General features: G+C 39.7%; 1 protein-coding gene across 5 annotated transcripts in view; it reads right to left on the bottom strand.

Moving 5' to 3' along the window:
• The window catches only part of LOC145934021 (uncharacterized), a 307,073-nt gene that overhangs the window by 4,445 nt on the left and 282,537 nt on the right, over positions 1-20,091 (bottom strand). For 2 of the 5 annotated variants that reach the window (XM_083034177.1, XM_083034182.1), the window contains exons 6-15: positions 13,991-14,152; positions 13,590-13,646; positions 9,520-9,586; positions 7,856-8,021; positions 7,420-7,648; positions 6,468-6,722; positions 4,428-4,526; positions 2,395-2,733; positions 1,884-2,096; positions 193-343 (exon numbers count right to left, since the gene is read on the bottom strand). In XM_083034177.1, coding sequence (XP_082890303.1) covers positions 193-343; positions 1,884-2,096; positions 2,395-2,733; positions 4,428-4,526; positions 6,468-6,722; positions 7,420-7,648; positions 7,856-8,021; positions 9,520-9,586; positions 13,590-13,646; positions 13,991-14,152 — 1,738 coding nt within the window. The remainder of the gene's footprint in view (positions 1-192; positions 344-1,883; positions 2,097-2,394; positions 2,734-4,427; positions 4,527-6,467; positions 6,723-7,419; positions 7,649-7,855; positions 8,022-9,519; positions 9,587-13,589; positions 13,647-13,990; positions 14,153-20,091) is intronic. The other 3 variants (XM_083034179.1, XM_083034178.1, XM_083034180.1) reach the window with 3 other exon arrangements.

Here is a 20,091-nt window from a genome sequence, read left to right as displayed (position 1 = left end):
TAATTTTCGTATTAAATAATATAAAAAGAAATACTCGACCTGCTTTTAAGAAATTATAACAAATTTTTAAGACACATGACTCGTATTAATTGTAACGTGATATATGTAGCAAGACGAATAGCGACGATGATGAAAAGGTCTTTAGGGAACCGTGAATAATACATATGTAGCCGGTCTGTTCGGTATACTCACACTGAAGATCGTGTAGAAGCTGCACGGCGGTGAGTATCTTGGCACGATCCTCGGGTTGATGTATACGCAAATAGTCCAGATCCGCCGCCTCCAACTCCCTGAAGAGCTCCAGATCCTCGTATCCGTTCAATATAAAAACTGGAATATGTTCCTGCGAGCGTAACATTCATCTTTGAGATACTAGTTTCACCGTAACAGAGCTTTGAACAGTTCACTTGTGCAATAAACTTCGCTCGTACTTTATACGTTAAAAAAAAAGGCTTACGGAATTCCTATGGATCTTTATTTGAGGCAATTTATTTCATACTTTGATTAAAAACTGTTAAATTAAGCGTTATATTTTGACGATTAAAAATGGATTAATTTTTTTATATTATATACTGTATCTTTTTTCGATTATTTTTGCTTGATAATTTATGCATCAGAAGAAATTTTTGCAAAATATATGTCGCGATATAATAAAACCGATATATCTAAACGTCGGCGTTTCGAAATCAAAGAAAATTTCAGTAAGGTCAATTTAGCACGGAAAGATATTATAATTATGACAGCGTTCGCTTCAAAGAATCCAAAGTATCGCGACTTCTAAGATATTCGATGATTGAACATTTTAGAGGGACTGTATAGTCAAACGAAATTTAACGACGATCTTGAGCAGCCAGCCGGGAAGTGGATACTTTGGATCTCCGTCCGCTGATATAATTCGCACAGAGAGCTACTCGAGCTTCAATTAAGTGTATACCGAGACGTTGAAAAGGTGCACACGGATGAATCTACGGCGCTCATTAAACGATCGATCATAGTGGCTTAATTAAGTGGCACGGCTCCCCGAATCGGAACCGACGTTTCCGGTACAGCGACTCCTCGCCCTATCATTTCGTTCTATCCCTTCCTGCCGTTTCCGTCCCTTCGATAGGAAGACGCGCCTCTTGAACCCTTCGAGTGATTCAGACTCGAACCTAATTTGTTGCCGAATCGCGAGACTATACCTAATATCCGAGAACTGTCGAATGCATTTTTAGCCGTAAATTCTTTGATAAATTTGAAGTCGACTTTTCTTCTTTTTTTTTTTACGAGGATTGTATATACAAACGCTAATAAAAAACTGTTTTTTTTAAATATGCAACGCTGATACAATTAAGCCTTAAATAAAGTTTCTGTTAACAACAAAATAAAACGCGCAAAGTTAAAAAAAATTTTGTTATTTATACACTTTCGGGATTCTCTTTCATATTAATCCCATAAATCTTTTTTAATATTTGCGGTTGAAAAGGCAAGGTTTCAGAATATTTCATATAAATTTCGAGTGTGTGGAAGTCAGAAGAAAGTCGGAAGGACCAAGAGGTGATAAAGGAAAGAATAGAACGCGTATCGGGTGAGAATAAAAATGAGTAAGGCGGAGACAAGCGACGAGAAATCGAGAGAGAGACGAATAGGAAGAAAAATCGAACAAAAAGGACTCGTCATGGTCTGCGGAACCTGCGAGTTGTATAAGGTATAAGCTAGAAAGCTGTCGCGATGGCGGGAGGATGCGAGAAGAGATGAAGGGAAACGGGAGAGAGAGAGCGCGCGATAGGGACCGAATAAAGAAAACGTATAGAAGCAGGTTCTCTACTTTGCATTCGACGCCATGCAAATGCGAATCAGTTTGTTCGAGCCGCGGCGAGATATTTCTCTCTTTCTCTCTCTACCTGAAGATTCATTCTCTGCAAGAGCTCTTGAACGGAGCCCGGCTTCTGCCTATATCTCTGACCCCACTTGCCCCGCTCCTGCTCTCCTCGCCTAGGCACCCTGTCGTTCAGTATCTCGACGTTTATGAACTTGAAGTGGCCTATCCTGTTCTGCACGACGCCTTTCCACAGTCCGCTCTTATTCATTTGTATCACATCAATTACGTCTCCCTTCTGAAACAATGTAGCCATCGACATTCGCAAGAGGAGACTCTTCTCGTCGTCGCGATAATCAAACTAGGCACGGACACATATCACAATATATATCAAAAATTCTCTTTAAATTTTAAATCTCGATAAAATTAATTTAGAATTGAAGAAACCAAGTTATGAGAGAACAGCAGTGAGTAATGACATTGCCAATAACACAAATCGCCCGAATAATTTACACGCTATAAATTTGCCCGTCGTTGACACGCTTCGCATGTCGAAATCTCGCCCATAAATCAATTATTATCCGCGGGGGACGAACCTTGAACTTGAGCGCGTCCTTGTCATACGGACTGGGGGTGTAATCAACGAGCGCCCTCGCTCTACAGAGGACAGGCCCGATGGACGTCGGGCTGACGGCATCCCTGTCCTCGCAGGATATCGAGCTGTGATTGCTTCCAGCGCGCACCAGCGCCTGGGTGCTCGAGCCGCTTCCGCTCGGCAGACTCTCGACGCTGCTCGCGCTGCACGGAAAGGCCTCCGAGGACGCGCGATCCTGGCGCAGCCTCGAGATCTTTCGCTGCACGTCGTGCCTCAAATTCCTCGCCCGGCCCGCGATTCCCGTCCTGGCGTCGCCCTCCAGCAGAGCGCTCGCCTCCGACTGGAAATTTTAATTGAGTTTTCGAGAACATCCGGGTGTCGCACCGTGCCCGGAATACTGTGCGCTCTGCTTCCTTCGAATGCGATCGACGGACGAGAGAGGAGAGCGACCGATGCGCTCTCAAGACGCGTTAATTAAATCGAGGAGCTATGCGAAATAAGGATCTTCATTTTCCGAGCCATTTTCAATAATGCATTTATAACGTCCTGGAATGTCCCGGCGCGATGGAGAATCGCTTCAGTGAAAAGTGTCGTCCGTCAAGAAGCGCGAATTTTATTCTTCGGTCAATATCTTGGAGACAACTAATATTAAATAACATAATAAATTTTATATTACATATGAAACTAAAAAAAACCTAATTATTATTCATTTGTTGAAACTCTTGTATTTTTTTCTTAAAACTTATTTTCACGTAACTCCTCGAGAAGTAAGAACAAACACTTGATAAAGACTTATACAGACTTAAGGAATTATATTCGAGTGGTCTTATTTTTTTATTGTTTTATATTCAACACATGCATCGATTGCAAACGATCGTGAAAGACTTTCAACGGAAGCAAATTATTTTTCGCCTTCGAATTTATACGCTACCGTCGACTTGTCGGTGGAACAGATCAACATCTCGTAATTGTATAATTCGTGAGCAGGTCTGAAGGTGCTGTGCTTGCGTGTATTTTACGATGTTAAGATACTACTTGGAAAGCGTACTGCATCAACGAAAAGAGATGAAAAAAGATAAATGGTGCGAGCGAATTAAATTTTTCAGGACGAATTAATGTGTACTCGAAATAAGAATGAGAACAGACTTTGATGATTCTATTTGCGTGAATTGTCATGCAATTTCGGTTTATCAGATTCAGCCCCTCTAATAGCATTCATATTTCTCACTTGCTTACATAATGGCAATGAAACAACGTTATATCGACGTTATGCATTTCAATGGGAGATTGCATGTTTCACGTCGTTGTCATAGTGTGTTTATTACATGACGGGCATACTCATTAAGGCATATATGACCAAAGCCTGTACTTGTGACAGACAATTAACGACATAACTGCAGGCTTAATGCAAACGCGGATTAGTTTCCGAATGAGATCAGTATGTGTGAACTCATGTATTATTCGTATTAAACACTACGAGTATTCGCGGTTCAATTGAACATTGTGATGGGAATTTCGGCTAAACATTTCGGTTCAACACGATCATTTCAAATACGTAATCAACTTTTCACATCACACATTTTTTCCTCTAATCTTTCTATTTTCATAATTATTATAAATTTATTATATAAATATTTCGTCTAAATATAACAATATTTTTCCAACATAGTTTTTAATCACAACTTAATTATTTTTTTTCGAAATGCGCGTGTATCAAAGTAAAAAATATTTAGCAGTACTATAATTTTAGTGCATATTTTTGATTCGGGAAAATTCTCTTTATACGACATAAAAATATAGAACAGAGGACAAGCAATAATTTCATGATTCTACTAATCGCTTAAATGATCGTCGCGCACAAGATGATATTTTTCTTAGTTATCGCGCGTACTGTTTGGACGTTGGCCATTTGTGTAATAATGATTAACGGTGTCATGCGTTCGAGCATACGTGCAAAAATAGCGAAGAAGGGAATAGTGCGGAGGAATAAAATCTACTGGTTTTCTCAAAGGAGTATCCTCATATGTTACATACTGTGTGTACAGCAGCCGAGTGTTGACTCTCGAGTTCCTCTTGATCTTCATAGTCGCTGCTCTGACTGGGCGACAGTCCCTCCTCGCCGCTACTCCGGCTCTAAAACGTTGACATTCGCGGAAGACGGTTCTAATAGCGTATGAGAGGAATAAGCGGACACTATGATCTAATAGCGCGCGGATGCTGTTAGATAAAGGGGGCGACGATTACGAGCATCGCTAGGTGATATCGAGTACGAGAACTATCACCCGCGTGGTGTCAGCAGGTGTATTTGGGAGACATAGAAATATGAATCCAATGTCAAAAATCATTATACCGTACGTGCAAGCACGATGCCACCTCAAAAGTATTTTTACAAAATACTAAATGTATATAAAACTGAATCTAAACATATTATAATCGTTACTCTAAAATATAATTTCTTATTTGATTCCAAAAATTTTTTTCAGCGAAAATATCTATAATTTATATTTCTCAACCTCATACGTTTAATTGTGAAATAATTCAGGAAATTAAGACTGTAATTTTTCTGTTTATTTGTTAATATTAAATTATTTTTGAAATGTTTAAGAATTGCATATATAATCGATGAATCGTTATATATCTCTTTCGAGGTAACTGTCGCGTAGCAAACTAAATAATAGCAGCAAATATGTATGAGTCATGGGGATTAAGTATGTAAAATGTTGCACACCATGTTAACCACGTTACATTCGATATATTAATATAGAGGGGAGTTGCGTGTTATACATAAGAAGTAAATAACGTATGCAGGCTACGCCGATCTAGATGGGTTAGTGATATACTTAATATTGGCGCGCGTGTCAGTGTGTGAGTATTATTTATACACATAGAGGCTGTCAGTGCTGTGTAGGCGTCAGAGCAGGAAATAAGACACCTCATTCTGGGGTGCTCTGATCAGATTATGAGGTTTTCCAGTTTTTGCTTCAACGTCAAGCATGATTATCATAATGTTACACGTTCAACTATCGCGCGCGCGCGCGCGCGATTAAACTGCAGTAAAGATATAAATAGACTATATGGACGTACGGGAACGAGATCCATACTTTGTCGATTTTTTAAATATAAATTTTTTCTGAGAAATACGATGCACTCTGGATTCTCTACTATTTTTCTATTTAATAATATTACTGAATTGCAAATAGCAGGCTAGAAATCCTATAAAAATATATTCTTTTTTGTCATGTATTCAGGAATATCTTTACTCAAAAACATCTTTATTTAAAATTTTTGATAATTATCAAATATCTTGATAATTAATCTGTATTATAAATTTTATTTTAAGTTTCTTATTTTTTTAATAAAAGAGATGCAATATTCTATCTTTATAATATATCTTATATATCGATCGACGAAGAAAATAGGAAAGAATTATGGGAAGCATACGATTTCTCGATAATTCAAACAGAACGCGCTGGCAAACGACGCGACGTTTTATCGAACAAATGTACCCGATCGTTATCAAGTTTGCAAAGTTGACGAGAAAGAATAACATTTGTTCGGCAGACGGAGGGAGAGATCCGACTAACGTAAATTCGACATTAATTTCAACGCAATCGCCGGCACAGGCCATTATACGTGTGATTCCAGGCAAACAATCCGTAAATCACAGGATCTAATTGTCGACGAATGGATTGAACGGCTCTCGGTGCCTCATATTGAGCCAAAATATCGGAAACCGCAACCACCTCTCTTTCTCTCGAAAACATAATAGATGCAGACTGTCGAATCATTCGCGTAGGGCGATTATATATGGTATCGCGATTTCCCTTCGTACATATAAGAACGAAAAATTTGTACATATTCCCGAGTTCCGGTTACTCGCGAAAATCTTTCGCTTTTCTGGCCCAAAGACGCCCGGATGTCTGCAATGAACCGAACACGTATACGACGTATCAAGTGCACAAGTGGGTTAGTAGTTGTATGGAAACTGGCGGTGTGTCTGTACAATAGGGGTAGAGGGGTAGAGAAACGGGATCCATACGTTATCCAAGTATAACAAGTTCGGCAGATACGAACATATCTGGGAATCGGGCGACGTTGCGCGTTGCTTTGCGGTGACGTTGAGTCGGCGGTGTTGGTTATGGTTGTGCTAGTAGCGGCGGGGTGACGCTGATTGGATCGGGGTGAGACCGAGTGATGTTCGTGATGATGACGATGGTTGTGATGGTGCTCGTGGTGATGCTCCGGCCGATCGGGATGGCAACCGCCCACCGGAGGCTGGTCGCTCCTACTCGTGTCCACCGACACAGTCGACAGTCTCGAGCTCACACTCTGCAGCCCCAAAATTAAATAAATCACGCCGTGACGTACGCCCGCGAGTGAACGTGAGCGACCATCCCTTCCCTCCCTCCCTCCCCCTTTTTTCCCTAAATAAACACCCATGGGACACGAGGGGGGTCGCGAAATCCGCGCTTCTCGCGAGGGAAATCGGGTACTTAGACGGGGACCAACGTCCTTTTTGCGTGGGACTTATCGGAACGCAGTGACTAATGTAATTCCGCTATGTGGGACGACGGCTACGATCTAACAAGATTTATCTAAACTGGGATTCTCGGTTCTTCGATATTACGTCTCGGCGCAATAATATTATCCGCGACTTAACGAGATTCATGACTTGGAGTACGATAATTTAATCTCGAGCGGCGGAATCGCATGGAACGAGGTAGCGTGTGCTATTTCTTCAGTTTGTCAAAGTTTATTAGCCACGCTACTTTCTAAATACTAAATAAATTACGAAAATACGCACATCACAGAGATTGTGCGTTATAATATATTTCTTTTAGTATATTATTTCTGTAACAGGCTGATTATTCTGCCAGATACGTTTATAATAACGAAGCGCACACAGGACGATGTAATTTGACTATAGCAGCAAAGAGACGACAATATAATGTTTGTAGTGCAAAGTTTACAGACTGTGGCACACATGGTGGTTGCCCGGATCATCGCACGACGACGGTGGACTTACCTGCACGTCGCTACTCGCGTAATCTCCGCTCTCACGCGAAGCCCTCGAATGTGTTAAGGGTATAATCGTCGGTGGATTATTGTGACCCTGAGGAACGATGAGACCTCGCATCGTCGATGTCGCGCCTTTTCTCGAATGATCGCGCGGCAGGCTGATATCGCCGGCTGTTCGAAGAGAGATCACGCCCTCCCCTCGATTCTCTGGCCTCAAGTTCAATGTGAAGCATACCCTGACACACATTCGATCGTGCCATTTAATTATAATACGAGAAAATTAAGTTTCTTTACTTACAACGATATTTCTTTATCAACTACTTATATATTCGTTATCAAATGCTCGTATAAGAATCGAATTTAAGAGTTGACTACGTTAATAATCGAGAGTTTATTTAAGAAATACTTTAAAGTTTTTTAAATTGAAGGAAAATGTGTTATACCTTCCATTTTGGATAGTCGCGGTAGGTACTGGACCGCCGCTGGCTCCCATAAGGAAGTCTTCGGGGTCCGATTCGTAGGGCGGTTCGTCGTACCAGTGTTGACCACCTGGTCCTAAACCGCCCGCACCTCCGCATCGCGCGTCTTCGTCGTACATGTATGTATCGTCTGCGAATAAACGCGCGTTTCGTTCCATTTTTCACATTTGCAAACATAGGAATTAATCATTCCAAATAAATAATTATCCTTTTTCGTTCAATTAAAAATTTAAAAAAAAAATCTTTAATAGGTAAACGATATTTTACATATAGCATGTACTGAAATTTACGAAGGTATCCTCTATATATACAAAAACGAATATCAAATATCCATTATCATGAGAATGCTGCATTAAATTATATTTAATAATAACGAACTGAAGAATTTAGATTCTCTTTTGATATAGAAATCTGGGAATCACAAGCGTGCATACGTTTGTGCGAAGAAAGAGAGAGGTAGCAAAGAGATGGGAAATGAAGGTGGCGGGTGCTAACAATAACAAGATTAGTTCGCGTATACGAGGGGTTTCACGACGCAGCCGTGCCACAGCAGCCTTTGTGAATAGGAAATAAAACCAGCGCACTAGTGATTAATCGACAATAAAGCGTAGAACATGTTCCACTCATGCTGGAATGTGTGAAATAATATTAGTCACGTGCTGTGATTATTACAACACTTTAATCTTAAATTTTAATTATTCTTATAAATTCAAATTTTTCGAAACAATTTTCTAAATTAATAATTATCTAAGTATCTTGTTTTGATCGATCAATTTTAAAGATATTATTAATTTTAAAAGTATATATATTTTTTCTGAAATATTTTTAATTAAATTTATAAATAAATATTAATTATAACAAATTTTATTTCTATAAAAATTATATTAAATTATTGTTAGCTTCTTATTCCGAATAAAATTTCGTTGTTGAATATGTTTTTTTCATAATAACAAAAATAATAAAACTGAAACCGAAAGTAAAATGATAATGCTTATTTAACTTAAAATAAAATGACTTCACGAAATTACAATTAATAAAAATTCTCTGTATATGTCAATTAACAACATATTTTACGTTTGTCAAAATATTAATTATCTTCGTTCTCAATCTGTGTAATTACATTTCGTAATCTAATCTCTCTTTCAAGATCTTTTTACATTACATTTTAATTTATATTAATTTTTATATCTTGTTTTAAGTTTTTTTATACTTTTGACGTTAATTGGATAAGCGAAAGCTTCTTTCCTCTTTTCCGCTGCCTTTTTGTGAGGCGTAGGTGTCATTCCGCTGCGCTTCCACTTTATCGTGAAAAGCTGCTGAGGCTACGGGGAGCGAGATTTCCTGAAAAAGACTACGAGGGGAGCCATCAGGAAACGAATGCTCAAAATGAGTCTCGCGAGAGTGAGCGACTACATACGAGGTGTCAGGCATTTGGGAGTCGATTCTCATAGCCGACTGGCACGTGCGCGTTTTGTTCAACGTGCACGCACACTAAGCCCCGTTTCTACACCGAACACGTATATGCGCACCCACACGTACGCAGGGCGGGAGGGTTGCGAGAGGGCGGGTTATAGGTCGTGGAGAGACGAGGCGACAACTAGCTGGAGGTTAGTCCTTGATGTACTTACCCCCAGGGAGCTGACCCCGTCCGTCTCGTCCTAGCTGCATTAAACCCTGCCGGATATCCCTCAGTATCTGAAACAGCAACAATGATGACGTCGTGGGTAAATGTTTATCCAGCATTGTGATTAAAACCTGCTATTAGACGCATTCGCCTCGGATGTTTGCATGCCGCGGAATTGCTTTTCATCGATTTCACCGCGATTCTCTCTCGAATATCGAAGATAAACGTTTGAAGAATTGGGACCTACCGTAAGGTTTCACATTTTGTTTGTTATTAATACTATTAAATTGCCAATTCAAAAATTACGCAAGTTGATTTAACAGCGCGTAAACTTTGTGTTCGTTTAATTGTTCATCTAATGAGAAATAAAGGAAAATACACTTCACGTATTTGAGGTAAAAACGATGACTCGAATTTTAATTCCTTACAATATTCTGGGGAACGTTATATTAAATAAAAATATATATACAAAGATGATATCTAATGTATATCTCGTTACAAGGAAATCACAATTACAATATATCGTTATAAAGAAAACTTGTTATCTGAAGATCGTTCTCATGCAAATACTTATGGGTTAACTTTTATGTGTCTTCTTGTTAAATTAAGTCTTATGAACTTTAAGTGCAATAATTAAGCTTTCAAAGCTCCCCCCTCCTTCGCTTTGAGCTTTACGTCGCGACAAATAACTATTAAATTTATATATTATTTAATTTTTTATTATATAAATTCATTTAATTCACAAATATGTTATTTAAAGATGTCGGAGTTTCATTATAAAAAAACTTAATACGTTTGCGTATAATTTCTACGAAAATTGCGTTTCTATACGTAAGTAGTTAATTAAAGTAATGGCGCGCCTAAGGACTAAATTTCATGCCGAGAAGAGATGCCTCGCCACCGGTAGCGTAATCGCGTGTAATTTAAATGGTATTACCGGGAACTTACATGCGCGGGATACTTTTACGGCGGATAATCGCCGTTATCCGGCCACTGGACCACCATCGATGTTTTTGAAATCTCGCAACCGTACGATAAAGCAAAGAAAAGATGGGAGGAAGGATAAGAAGAGAAAAACCGTATACATATATATACGCCGTTTTTTCTCCTGGTGGAAGACCGCAAGTCCCGATAATCGGTTGAAACAAAACGAAAAACGATTATCGGTCAGGGCGTTGCAAAAATAACGTCCTGATGAGGGACAGCCCAGTCAAAGGTTGTTTCCTGGAAGAGAAAAAATATCGGAACAGCAGCTGGGACGGAAGAAGAAGAGGAAGAGGAAAAGGAGGTTGTCGAGGTGGTCGCCTGCGGCTGTGTAGATCCCTACCGAATCGAAGTAAGAGCTAAAGCGAGGAAGGTAAAGAGAAAGACAGAGAGAGAGAAAGAGAAGAGAACAGGAAGAAGAAGCAGTCAGGAAGAAAAAGAAAGAAGAGAAGCTTCTCTCTGGGGAGCAATAAACCCGGGCAGGCGAAGGTGACACTAAAACTTTTACACGGATACCGACCTTTATTTCCATATTGCCTCGTAGCCTCAAAGGAACATGGCCGCTTTATTTCTTCCTATGTCTCTCTTCGGTATCTCCGCCCGCCCTTTTCTCATTCTCTTCCCAGATCCCAGCCCTTCTCTCCCCCCTTCACGTGCCATCACGACTACGTGAAAATTCGCGGCCCGTAATGCCGTCAGTTTTCGGATATTTCAACGGCCCATTCTTGGCCCCTTTAAAACTCCGCGAAATTTCGCGGAGCTTACCGTCCGCGTAATTAAAACTCTCGACTCGTGCTCGGTTACTATCTACCTAACGGGAGTTCGTCGCCCCCTACTTCGCTTTTACGCGCGCGCTCTTTCCTTAATGGGCAGTTTTTGGCAAACGAAGGATAGGGGTTGGCAGGAAAGGGGAAGAAGGGTGCGAGAGAGAAATTCTCGAGGATATGCGACATATGTAACGAGCTAAGCTACCGCGCTGCAACCGTGGCTTAAATCTCGATGTTGTTACGTGCGAAGCGTGTGTAATACAGCACGCGTGTTCTCGCACGCGAAGCAGCGCGTTACACGTACGTTGCCCCCTTATACATGAACGATGCACTTGATTGCATCGAAACGGTTCCGTCTTACTATCTCGAAACAGCTACTTTTATCCCATTATCGGATATCTGTGGAATTTTCGGAATGTGCCGTGTTATTTTCCACGTAAGAATTTTTTGGTTAATTTTACAAGGTTTATGTATAATATATATTTTACATTGGGAAAAATTCGATTGAACGATAATCTCTTTAGAAGACTTTGAGAGTCACGATAATATATTATATATCTTAATATAAAATTGGGAACGTCATTAAAAAAAAATTATTGAAATGCAAGCGTAAAATTTCAATATTTTTTGTAATTCGTAAAACTTAACTCTGCAAAAATCTTGAATACAGTATATGACAACGGTATATTTGTGCATTTGCATTATTAATAATTGCAATAAAAAATCTTTTATGTTTGCATAATAATCCCCCGAAATATTTAATTCTTTTATCAGAAAATTGCGAAATTGCGACGATGGAACTTTGTCAACAAATAATAGCATCTCGTAGATGAGAGCAATAGAGAAGGGAAGGCTACGATAACTTTTATACGGCACATTCGACCAACTTTTTAACGGAGTTAATTTTTTAATAAAGCCACGCGCGCGACATTATCCCAAATACTCCTTTCAAGTAGTTGATTTATATCTTCAGATATATACATATTCCTTCTTTTATACCGCAGATAAATTAACGACGATAAATTTTTTATCGTGAATTACCACAAAAATCGACAAGGATGAAGTATTGTTTAGCAAAATAAATTTTAAAAGAATTTCAGGTCAAGCTGATGGAATATAATTAAAAGAGTTGTTTATTAAAATTTTCATAGAATTCTCGACAAATTAACTCTGATTTTATCGTAAAATTCTATCCTGATAATTCTTGTAACTTTTATATTTCCCCTCGTTTCCTTACTAAAATTTCTCAAGTTAAGCATCTCCATCGAACTTATCGTTCAGTGTGCGATGTTTTAATTAAATATCCTACAATTATACGATTTTTCATCGTTTTCGTTTTAATCAAATAATCGAATATCATCAGCGATAAACAGCAAAAGGTATCTACAAAGATATGTTACAGTTCGCGATCGCGAGACAAGAAGAAACGAGACGAAAAGCCACGAAGCTGTAAAATCACAACGGAAAATAAGCGAAACACGAAAAACTCTAATGCGTATATCGCGAGATCGCGAGATGCATAAGAAATTCACGATGCAACGTCGCGGTATGCATTGACGATTATGATGATATCACGCTGATCTGGCTGTTTTGCATAATAAGAGGTATCGAGTTGGCGAAAGACAGTCCGAGGAAGAGGGGGGTGAAAGACCAGCGGGGAACGAGTTCTCGCGCGTACGTAAAACGGAGGGGGACAGCGACATATATACATATATACATGCATATATGTAGAGGAAAATCGTCGATGGAGGAGGAGAGGTGGCCTTGGTGATAGCGCATATATGCAAATTTCGTCCTGCGAGAATTCCGATGCGGGAGGCAGGATTGTATCGGATAAGGCTACTGGCTGCTCCCAGGGCCAATATCAGTCGAACGACGAGAAGAGGGTTGCCGATGATCCGGGCAATGCACGAGGGAATCGCAGGAAGAAAATAAACGAGCCGTGGGGTGGTTTAATCGCGATACCGCGCGCGCGAACCCTTATCAGGATCGGCACGCATGATAACGAAAATTGTCGCTCGCTCATGCTCGGGCACGAATAAACGCGGAAACTCTTACGCGAAGAGATATATCCTTACGGAATAATCATTAGGTAATTTAAGGGGAACGCGCGGGAAAGGGAGGATAAATTTACTTTTGTCTGTGAGGGAAGAGAGAGAGAGATCGAACGAAATTAATCGCGTGCGCGGCGCATCTCGACATTAACCCTTCCCGCAAGGTATCCTTTACAAGTAAGTTCGTTAGTAAAAAAACTCTGCGGATTTCTCCCAAAAATCTCGTTATAGAATCGAGAAAGATAGATGTGGATTTAAGATGCACTCACCTCCTCGTGCTCTTTGTGGAATCGCTCTTTCTTTCGTAGCGCCTCTTGAACTTTCAGCTGAAAAATGCAAGGGAATGGAAGCGTTCTTAAGTTTCGTTTAAAAAGGTTTTATCGACGACTTTCCCGCGAGTGACTTCGAACATCCCGACTGTGAGTTTAAGGACCACGATGGATTAAATAAGAGCAAGCGCCTTTCACTCGCAAGATTTCTGTTACTAATATAAATTATTATCTATTCCGTCTTTGTGCTATATATAATTTAAAAAATTATCCACTATTTGAAAAAATAGCACCCAAACAATGTACGCGTGAAATTAAAATTGAAGATAAAATTATTTTCTCAAACGCATATGAGTGATTCCAAGTGTTACTTAATAAAATATGAATAGAATGCAATTTACCCTGTGTATGGTTTCCTCGAAACTGTTTGGTTGTCCGCCATTCATCTGTAGATATCTCAGTCGATCGTAATCTCTAGGATCCACCATCGAACGAAGAATCGTGTGTCCCATATCGGGTCCGAGTCCCAAACCGCTTTGCAGAACACTGTCAGGCGTGTCCACCTGTGTAAACAAAATAGAGCGTAGATGTGATTACTACGGCAAATTTATTAGAAGCGAATTGAATCTACACACACTGCCGAAGAGCACACATTTCATTAGCTATATCAAAGAGTATACATTCCATTAGCCGCAACATTTTTCTATCATCCGTGATGTTATAAAGTATAAAAGTAGGAGTAAGGTACGAGCGCAATATTCATGATGCTTCTTGATTTTAACGCATCTAAAAAAAAAAAAAAAACAACCAAAATATGTAGATATACATATAAACTAGCGACATAAATAAAAAACATATTTGTATAAAGCAATATATACATCAGAGGAAATTTTTATATTTGAGAAAAAAGTTCTCGGTATTACATCTCGCTCTTTTTCCCTGAAACTTTTATCCCATTCTAAATTTCCTAGCTTTTCTCTATAATGTAATATTACGTAAATTACTTTCGGTGAATTCAATTTATGCGAACGTAAAATAATGAGATCCGCGGTAGCAATAGTCCAGACATCGATTACAAACGACGCAATAATTTATTACGATCGTCGTACAAATCCGCTTTTGCGCGAGGACACACATTTTTGCATTTGGAAAGTGTAACGTTCCTCCTTTCATAGAGAGCGTCTCTCCTATTCTATAGAATGTCGAGCTGCTTAAAAGCGGCTGCCATTTATTCTCGCGACGTTTCTGCCGCTAATGGGCTCGTGCATAAGATATTCAGGACGCGGCAAGGGTCGCCATGGAGATCGTCAATTTCTCGTTCTTCGAGGTCCTGCTTCGAGAGGGAGAGAAAGAGAGAGGGTGCGGAGAGAGAATACACTCTCCGCTCTATATAGCATTTCGGAAAAACGTAGCGCGAGATTCTAATCGTGCGGATAAGACGGGTTGCGAGCACTGCGTTAGTCGAATGATTAAGATAGAAGCCCGAGAGTTTCGTTCCCGCGGTAACTTCAGACAAAGCCTCCCAAGTATTTACAAAGGACCGTCTCTTCTACGAGATTAGCCTGAGTAGAGAAATTCATCTCCCTTTCCTTACTATTTTAAGCGCGTCGTCGTCCTCGTCCTCGACGTCGTTTTCGTTGTTGCTGCTGTTAGCATCCTCCTACAAGGAGAACCATCGCTCGAGAAATAGTTGACAACGAAAATTATTGCGTTGACACTCTGTGAATACGGCCTGTAGAAATTATTTCTCACATTGTTTTCGGGACATTGTTACTAAAATATAGAGATAACCGAAAAGATTTGCAACATCGAGTGATTTATCCGATGAAAATGTTGATTGCAAATATACATTTTGATAAATAAATATGTTCTACTGAGATTTACAAAGTGCCGCCGCAAAATACCATTGTATGGAACATTAAACAATAACATTTGACATTTAACATGCTAACAGAAATTGCGCGTTTATTAAATAGAACTTTAATATTGCAATTTTTTTTAATTATTGCAGAGAATTTTTTACCATCTTTCAAGAGAGAGAGAGAGAGAGAGAGAGAGAAAGAGTTCTTGAGATTTATTTATAATTAAAATTATTTTCTAATGAAGATCAAATTCTCTTACTTCATATATCTCGTTAAAAATTAACAAGTTACTATCGATTTTTATAGAAAATAATTAATGGCGCCCCGATTAAAGTATCGTGAATAATAAAAAAAAATAATAAATGAAACGCTGAGAATATAATATAAAGGTTAGCCGTACATTCAATAAAATTAAGTTAATGCAGTAGGTCTCCGAATTAAGAAGCGTTGCATCATGAAGAAATATCGATCCATCGCGCGATATAATCTCGATGCCTAAGGAAGAAAAAGCCGTGTGTCTGTAGACAACGCCGGGACGATTACCTTGTGGTGCGCGATTTAATTAAACCACGTGGTATTTATGTTAAACGGATTAGAACCGTTTGTTTGAGCTCGCAGACTGAGCTTCCTCCACGGTGGCTGTAGCATCCACTAAGCCTGAATAATACCTAGAGACAAGGCTGAGAATTTACGTTGCTCCCTGTTTACCGGCGCGCTGTTGACTTTTTCTCCTTGAACAGACGACGAGAAGCGGAATAACCCAAAGAAATCCCCAAACGTCCGAGAGGACACATTTTAAACGCATCTCTTATCCGCGAACCTCTCGCGGTAGTCTATGTAATCTTCTCTGATACGACGACTTTACTGCGGATTGTTGCCTCTTATGATATATGTGATATGAAAATGTAATACATATTATATTGCGCGTTGTCTCTTTATTACGGTTGTCTAGAGAAAATATCATGATTTTATTTCTCAATCTACCTTTCTTATTATCTATTCAATTATTATTTATTTTAATTATTTATATTAAATCTATTTTTAATTCATTATTTTTAAATCATTTTTTATATTTATTTTTGTTCTTAACAGTAATATAATATTAATTTTTATAATTTAGAATTATCTTAAAATAATTAATAAAAAGTTGTGTATAATACTTAATATCAAAAAGATATATGCGATGTCTCGATTAAAAAACGTATTAAAGTCTGACAAATTCCTAAACTAATCATGCGTACAATAAATACTTTGCGCAATGACGAGGAGATCTCGGTACATTTCTGCTCCATCGCGAGTTAAGAAAAGGACAGAAAGCGCGGCGGCATATACAGATACAAATAGCAGTCGCTCCGAGAAACAATTTCGCCCATTTATCTACCACGGGATCGACATCTCGATAATGCATCTCGTCTGGAAATAAATGTTGCGATCGCGAGTACGCGCGCATCTTCGTACGCAACGATTTCCATCAGTTAGCGTCCGAACCGACGTGAATCTCTCTCCTACCCCCGTCGCCTCTTCCGGGATAACACAGCCTCTCCTCGATCGGGAGGCGAAAGATTAAGCAATTGTTCTCCTTCGTCCGTTACGTAAATCACAATAAACCCGTCGTAGTCCACGATAAATGGCATGCGGAGCGTGCGACGTGCGTATCGAAGATTCGCTAGTTTATAGGGGAACGAGCGTGTCCGAGAGGATGACCCGTTCAGGAGAGAACCCGAAGAAAAGTGATAGATTCAGCAGACGAGCGAGGATGGCGAAGGGCCTGAGAGAGAACAGGGCTATAGATATATATATATATTTCTTTTTTTTAAAGGTTAAGCGGTTAACTGGCCACCTGGGGCGAGCTCTCCTTACAAGATCGGTTTTATAGCCGTTCTCAGTCAGTCGCGTCGGCCATACAGTCTACCGGTTAATTTATCCTGGCATTGTTATTGCTTCGACACGACTCGAAAGAGATAGAGAGAAAGAGAAAGAAGGGGGAAGGGGGAGAAGAGCCGAACACATCGAGATAGATATACCGCCATGTAGGATCGTGACAAACGCAATTAAGCATCTCATGACTTCCTGCACCGAGAAACCTGCAATCTAGTCATCTTCGCGGCCGACCACGTGAAGGCTCCTGCCGGAACGCCCTGCAGCATCATCGGGATCATCGTAACGGGTCGCCGGCTGTTGCACGGAATGCAACATAGTAGACCGTAGTTCGTTCTTGCGCGCAGCGACAGTAATCGCCTACTCCGTCGGGACAAGATAGACTTTAACCGGGTCGTTTCTCCTTCCCATGTGACTCTTATCAGAGCGAATTGATTTACGAACACGACCGCCGATTCGGAAGCCTCCGGTTTAACGGCGACGTTAAACCGTCGCGCAATTTGTTTTCTGGTAAGAATGTTTGATGTGAGACACGTGATACGCTGAGGAAAGTAATATCCGGAAATCCGCGACAAATTTACTTACGTGGACGAGGGATGCGAAGAGATTGAATTCACGTTCTCGGGAATAAATTGTTTGGCAAAATGTTTTTTTTTTAATTTTTGACTAAAATTTCGTCTCGAAATAACGTATGCAGTGGAGATGTGTTAATAAATTATATCTTAGGATTTCACGGATCTGGTAATTTGCTCATCTATCTGCTTCCGGGATTCCCTTAGATCGAGAACATGGAATATGTGAATAAGATTACTATTAAATTGAACTACAAAGCTCTGCGCGTATAACATCATTCTCAGAATTATGCATAATGAACTATATGTACGTTCAATTAAAATAACTACCGATAACCGAAATAATTACATAAAGTATGTTAATATGTGCATATCATATCATCCAGCTTTTAAAGCTAATTTAATAAATTTATATTAATCTATTACTCTTTCTCTCTTATACGTTTTAATATAAATTCAATTCTGATAAGCTACTTTATACAATCTATTCGTCGTACGAGGCAGGATCGAATATTATTACTGTGAGAATTCAAACGAATATTGCAGCTGCAATTACTGCTAGATTGGTCTCCTATTTGCAATTCTGTTTAGCACACATATGTGTGTATATAATTAAATAAAAATTATTTCTGTAATTATGATTTATTAACAATATTTATTATATTGTCAGTCTTTCCATTAAGGCCATTTATTAATTAATGTTATCTATGGTAACTTTATATTATTAATAAATTTAATAATATTAATTTATATAACTTAAATTATACTAAATTTTATTTATTCATCGATGCAATGCAAACTCAGACCGTCAGCGTCTGAGAATTCTAACGCTTCGGGCAAAAAAGATTTTTATCCCACACCCCGATTACCCACGATAGTTTCCTCTGTCTGGTTTCGATCTTAATGGCGACGGCTGCCACGATAAACAGACATGCACCGCGAAAAAGATCCGCTACTGTTTGAAATTCCGCTGAAGCAGCCCCGACTCTCTGTACTCGACCAATACGATTCGATGCAGTGGGCCCAGGGTCTCGATTCTGGTCACGGGCGTAATCACGGCACTTAGGCGAGTAAAAGCGAGTGGCAGCGCAACGCCGGACGTGGTCCCAGGTTGGTAACGGGTTCACACAACCTCTCAATGCGCACATACGTACATACGAAGCGAGAAGAGGCGAGGAACCGTCCAACGATACGGTTGCGGTGGTCGTCGGTGGTCGACTGTTTATCGACGAGACGAAGCGACTTGGGACACGTCGAAACCGCGGCCTGGGTACCACCGCTAGAGACGGTTTGGCTATTATCGGAGTGATTGAAACGTAAAACGTGGGCATCGCCAGCTTTTCTCGCGAGCGACCACGAATGTATCCCGCGAATGCCGAATTGACACACACCGATCGAATGTGTGTAACATATTGTCATATCGATGGGTGATTCGAATAAATATTGGATCATCGCGGAGAATATACATCTCTCTGATCTCGTAATCGATGCTTTGACAATCGAGTGACGATGGTATAACATTCCGGTCACGGATATAATAGCGCCGGTTAAACGGAATGAAATTGCATTTTGATCTCTCTTCCGGCCATTGGGAAAATTGACGTTAGCGATCGGAGACGTCGTTGGCGTATAAATGTAACTGAGAAAAAATAAGGGCGGAACGTGTTTATCTTTTTCACGTTTTCGTAACGCTGAAATAGTCTCACGTAAGAGTTCCGAAAAAAAAAATCGAATTTTAATACTCGTCATTTTCGGCATTCAAAATTTATTCATTTATTTCGAAATATATATCCTTTTTTCTAAATGAAAAATCCGTAATACGTCTGCATTATTTAAATCGACCCATATTGATTAGCTAACAAACGACCCTCAAGTATGTTCGGTTATTTGTTTCGGATAAGATATTTCGGAGAGAAAATCCCGCGACACAAATATTGGAAACTGTGCGTACAATATCGCACATATCACGTGCCGGAAGATAAATGGAGCTTGCGGGAGCCGCGCGGCAGTGAATCTTGGACAAGATTTGCGAACGAAATAGCAGCACAAAATTATCTGCGGCGCATCGCGAAATCTACGACGCATAGTATCGATATAAATCTGTAACTATTCGATAAAACTATTCAATCTAGGAGCGCATGACCGCCATGTCAGATATATCACGACCGCAAATCTAAATATATACGCTTA

This window comes from Prenolepis imparis, unplaced genomic scaffold (assembly GCF_030444845.1).
Source record: "Prenolepis imparis isolate NDT839.2.m4 unplaced genomic scaffold, iyPreImpa1.0 SCAF_3, whole genome shotgun sequence".
Classification (NCBI taxonomy): domain Eukaryota; kingdom Metazoa; phylum Arthropoda; class Insecta; order Hymenoptera; family Formicidae; genus Prenolepis; species Prenolepis imparis.
This window is presented reverse-complemented; position numbering and strand designations above follow the sequence as displayed.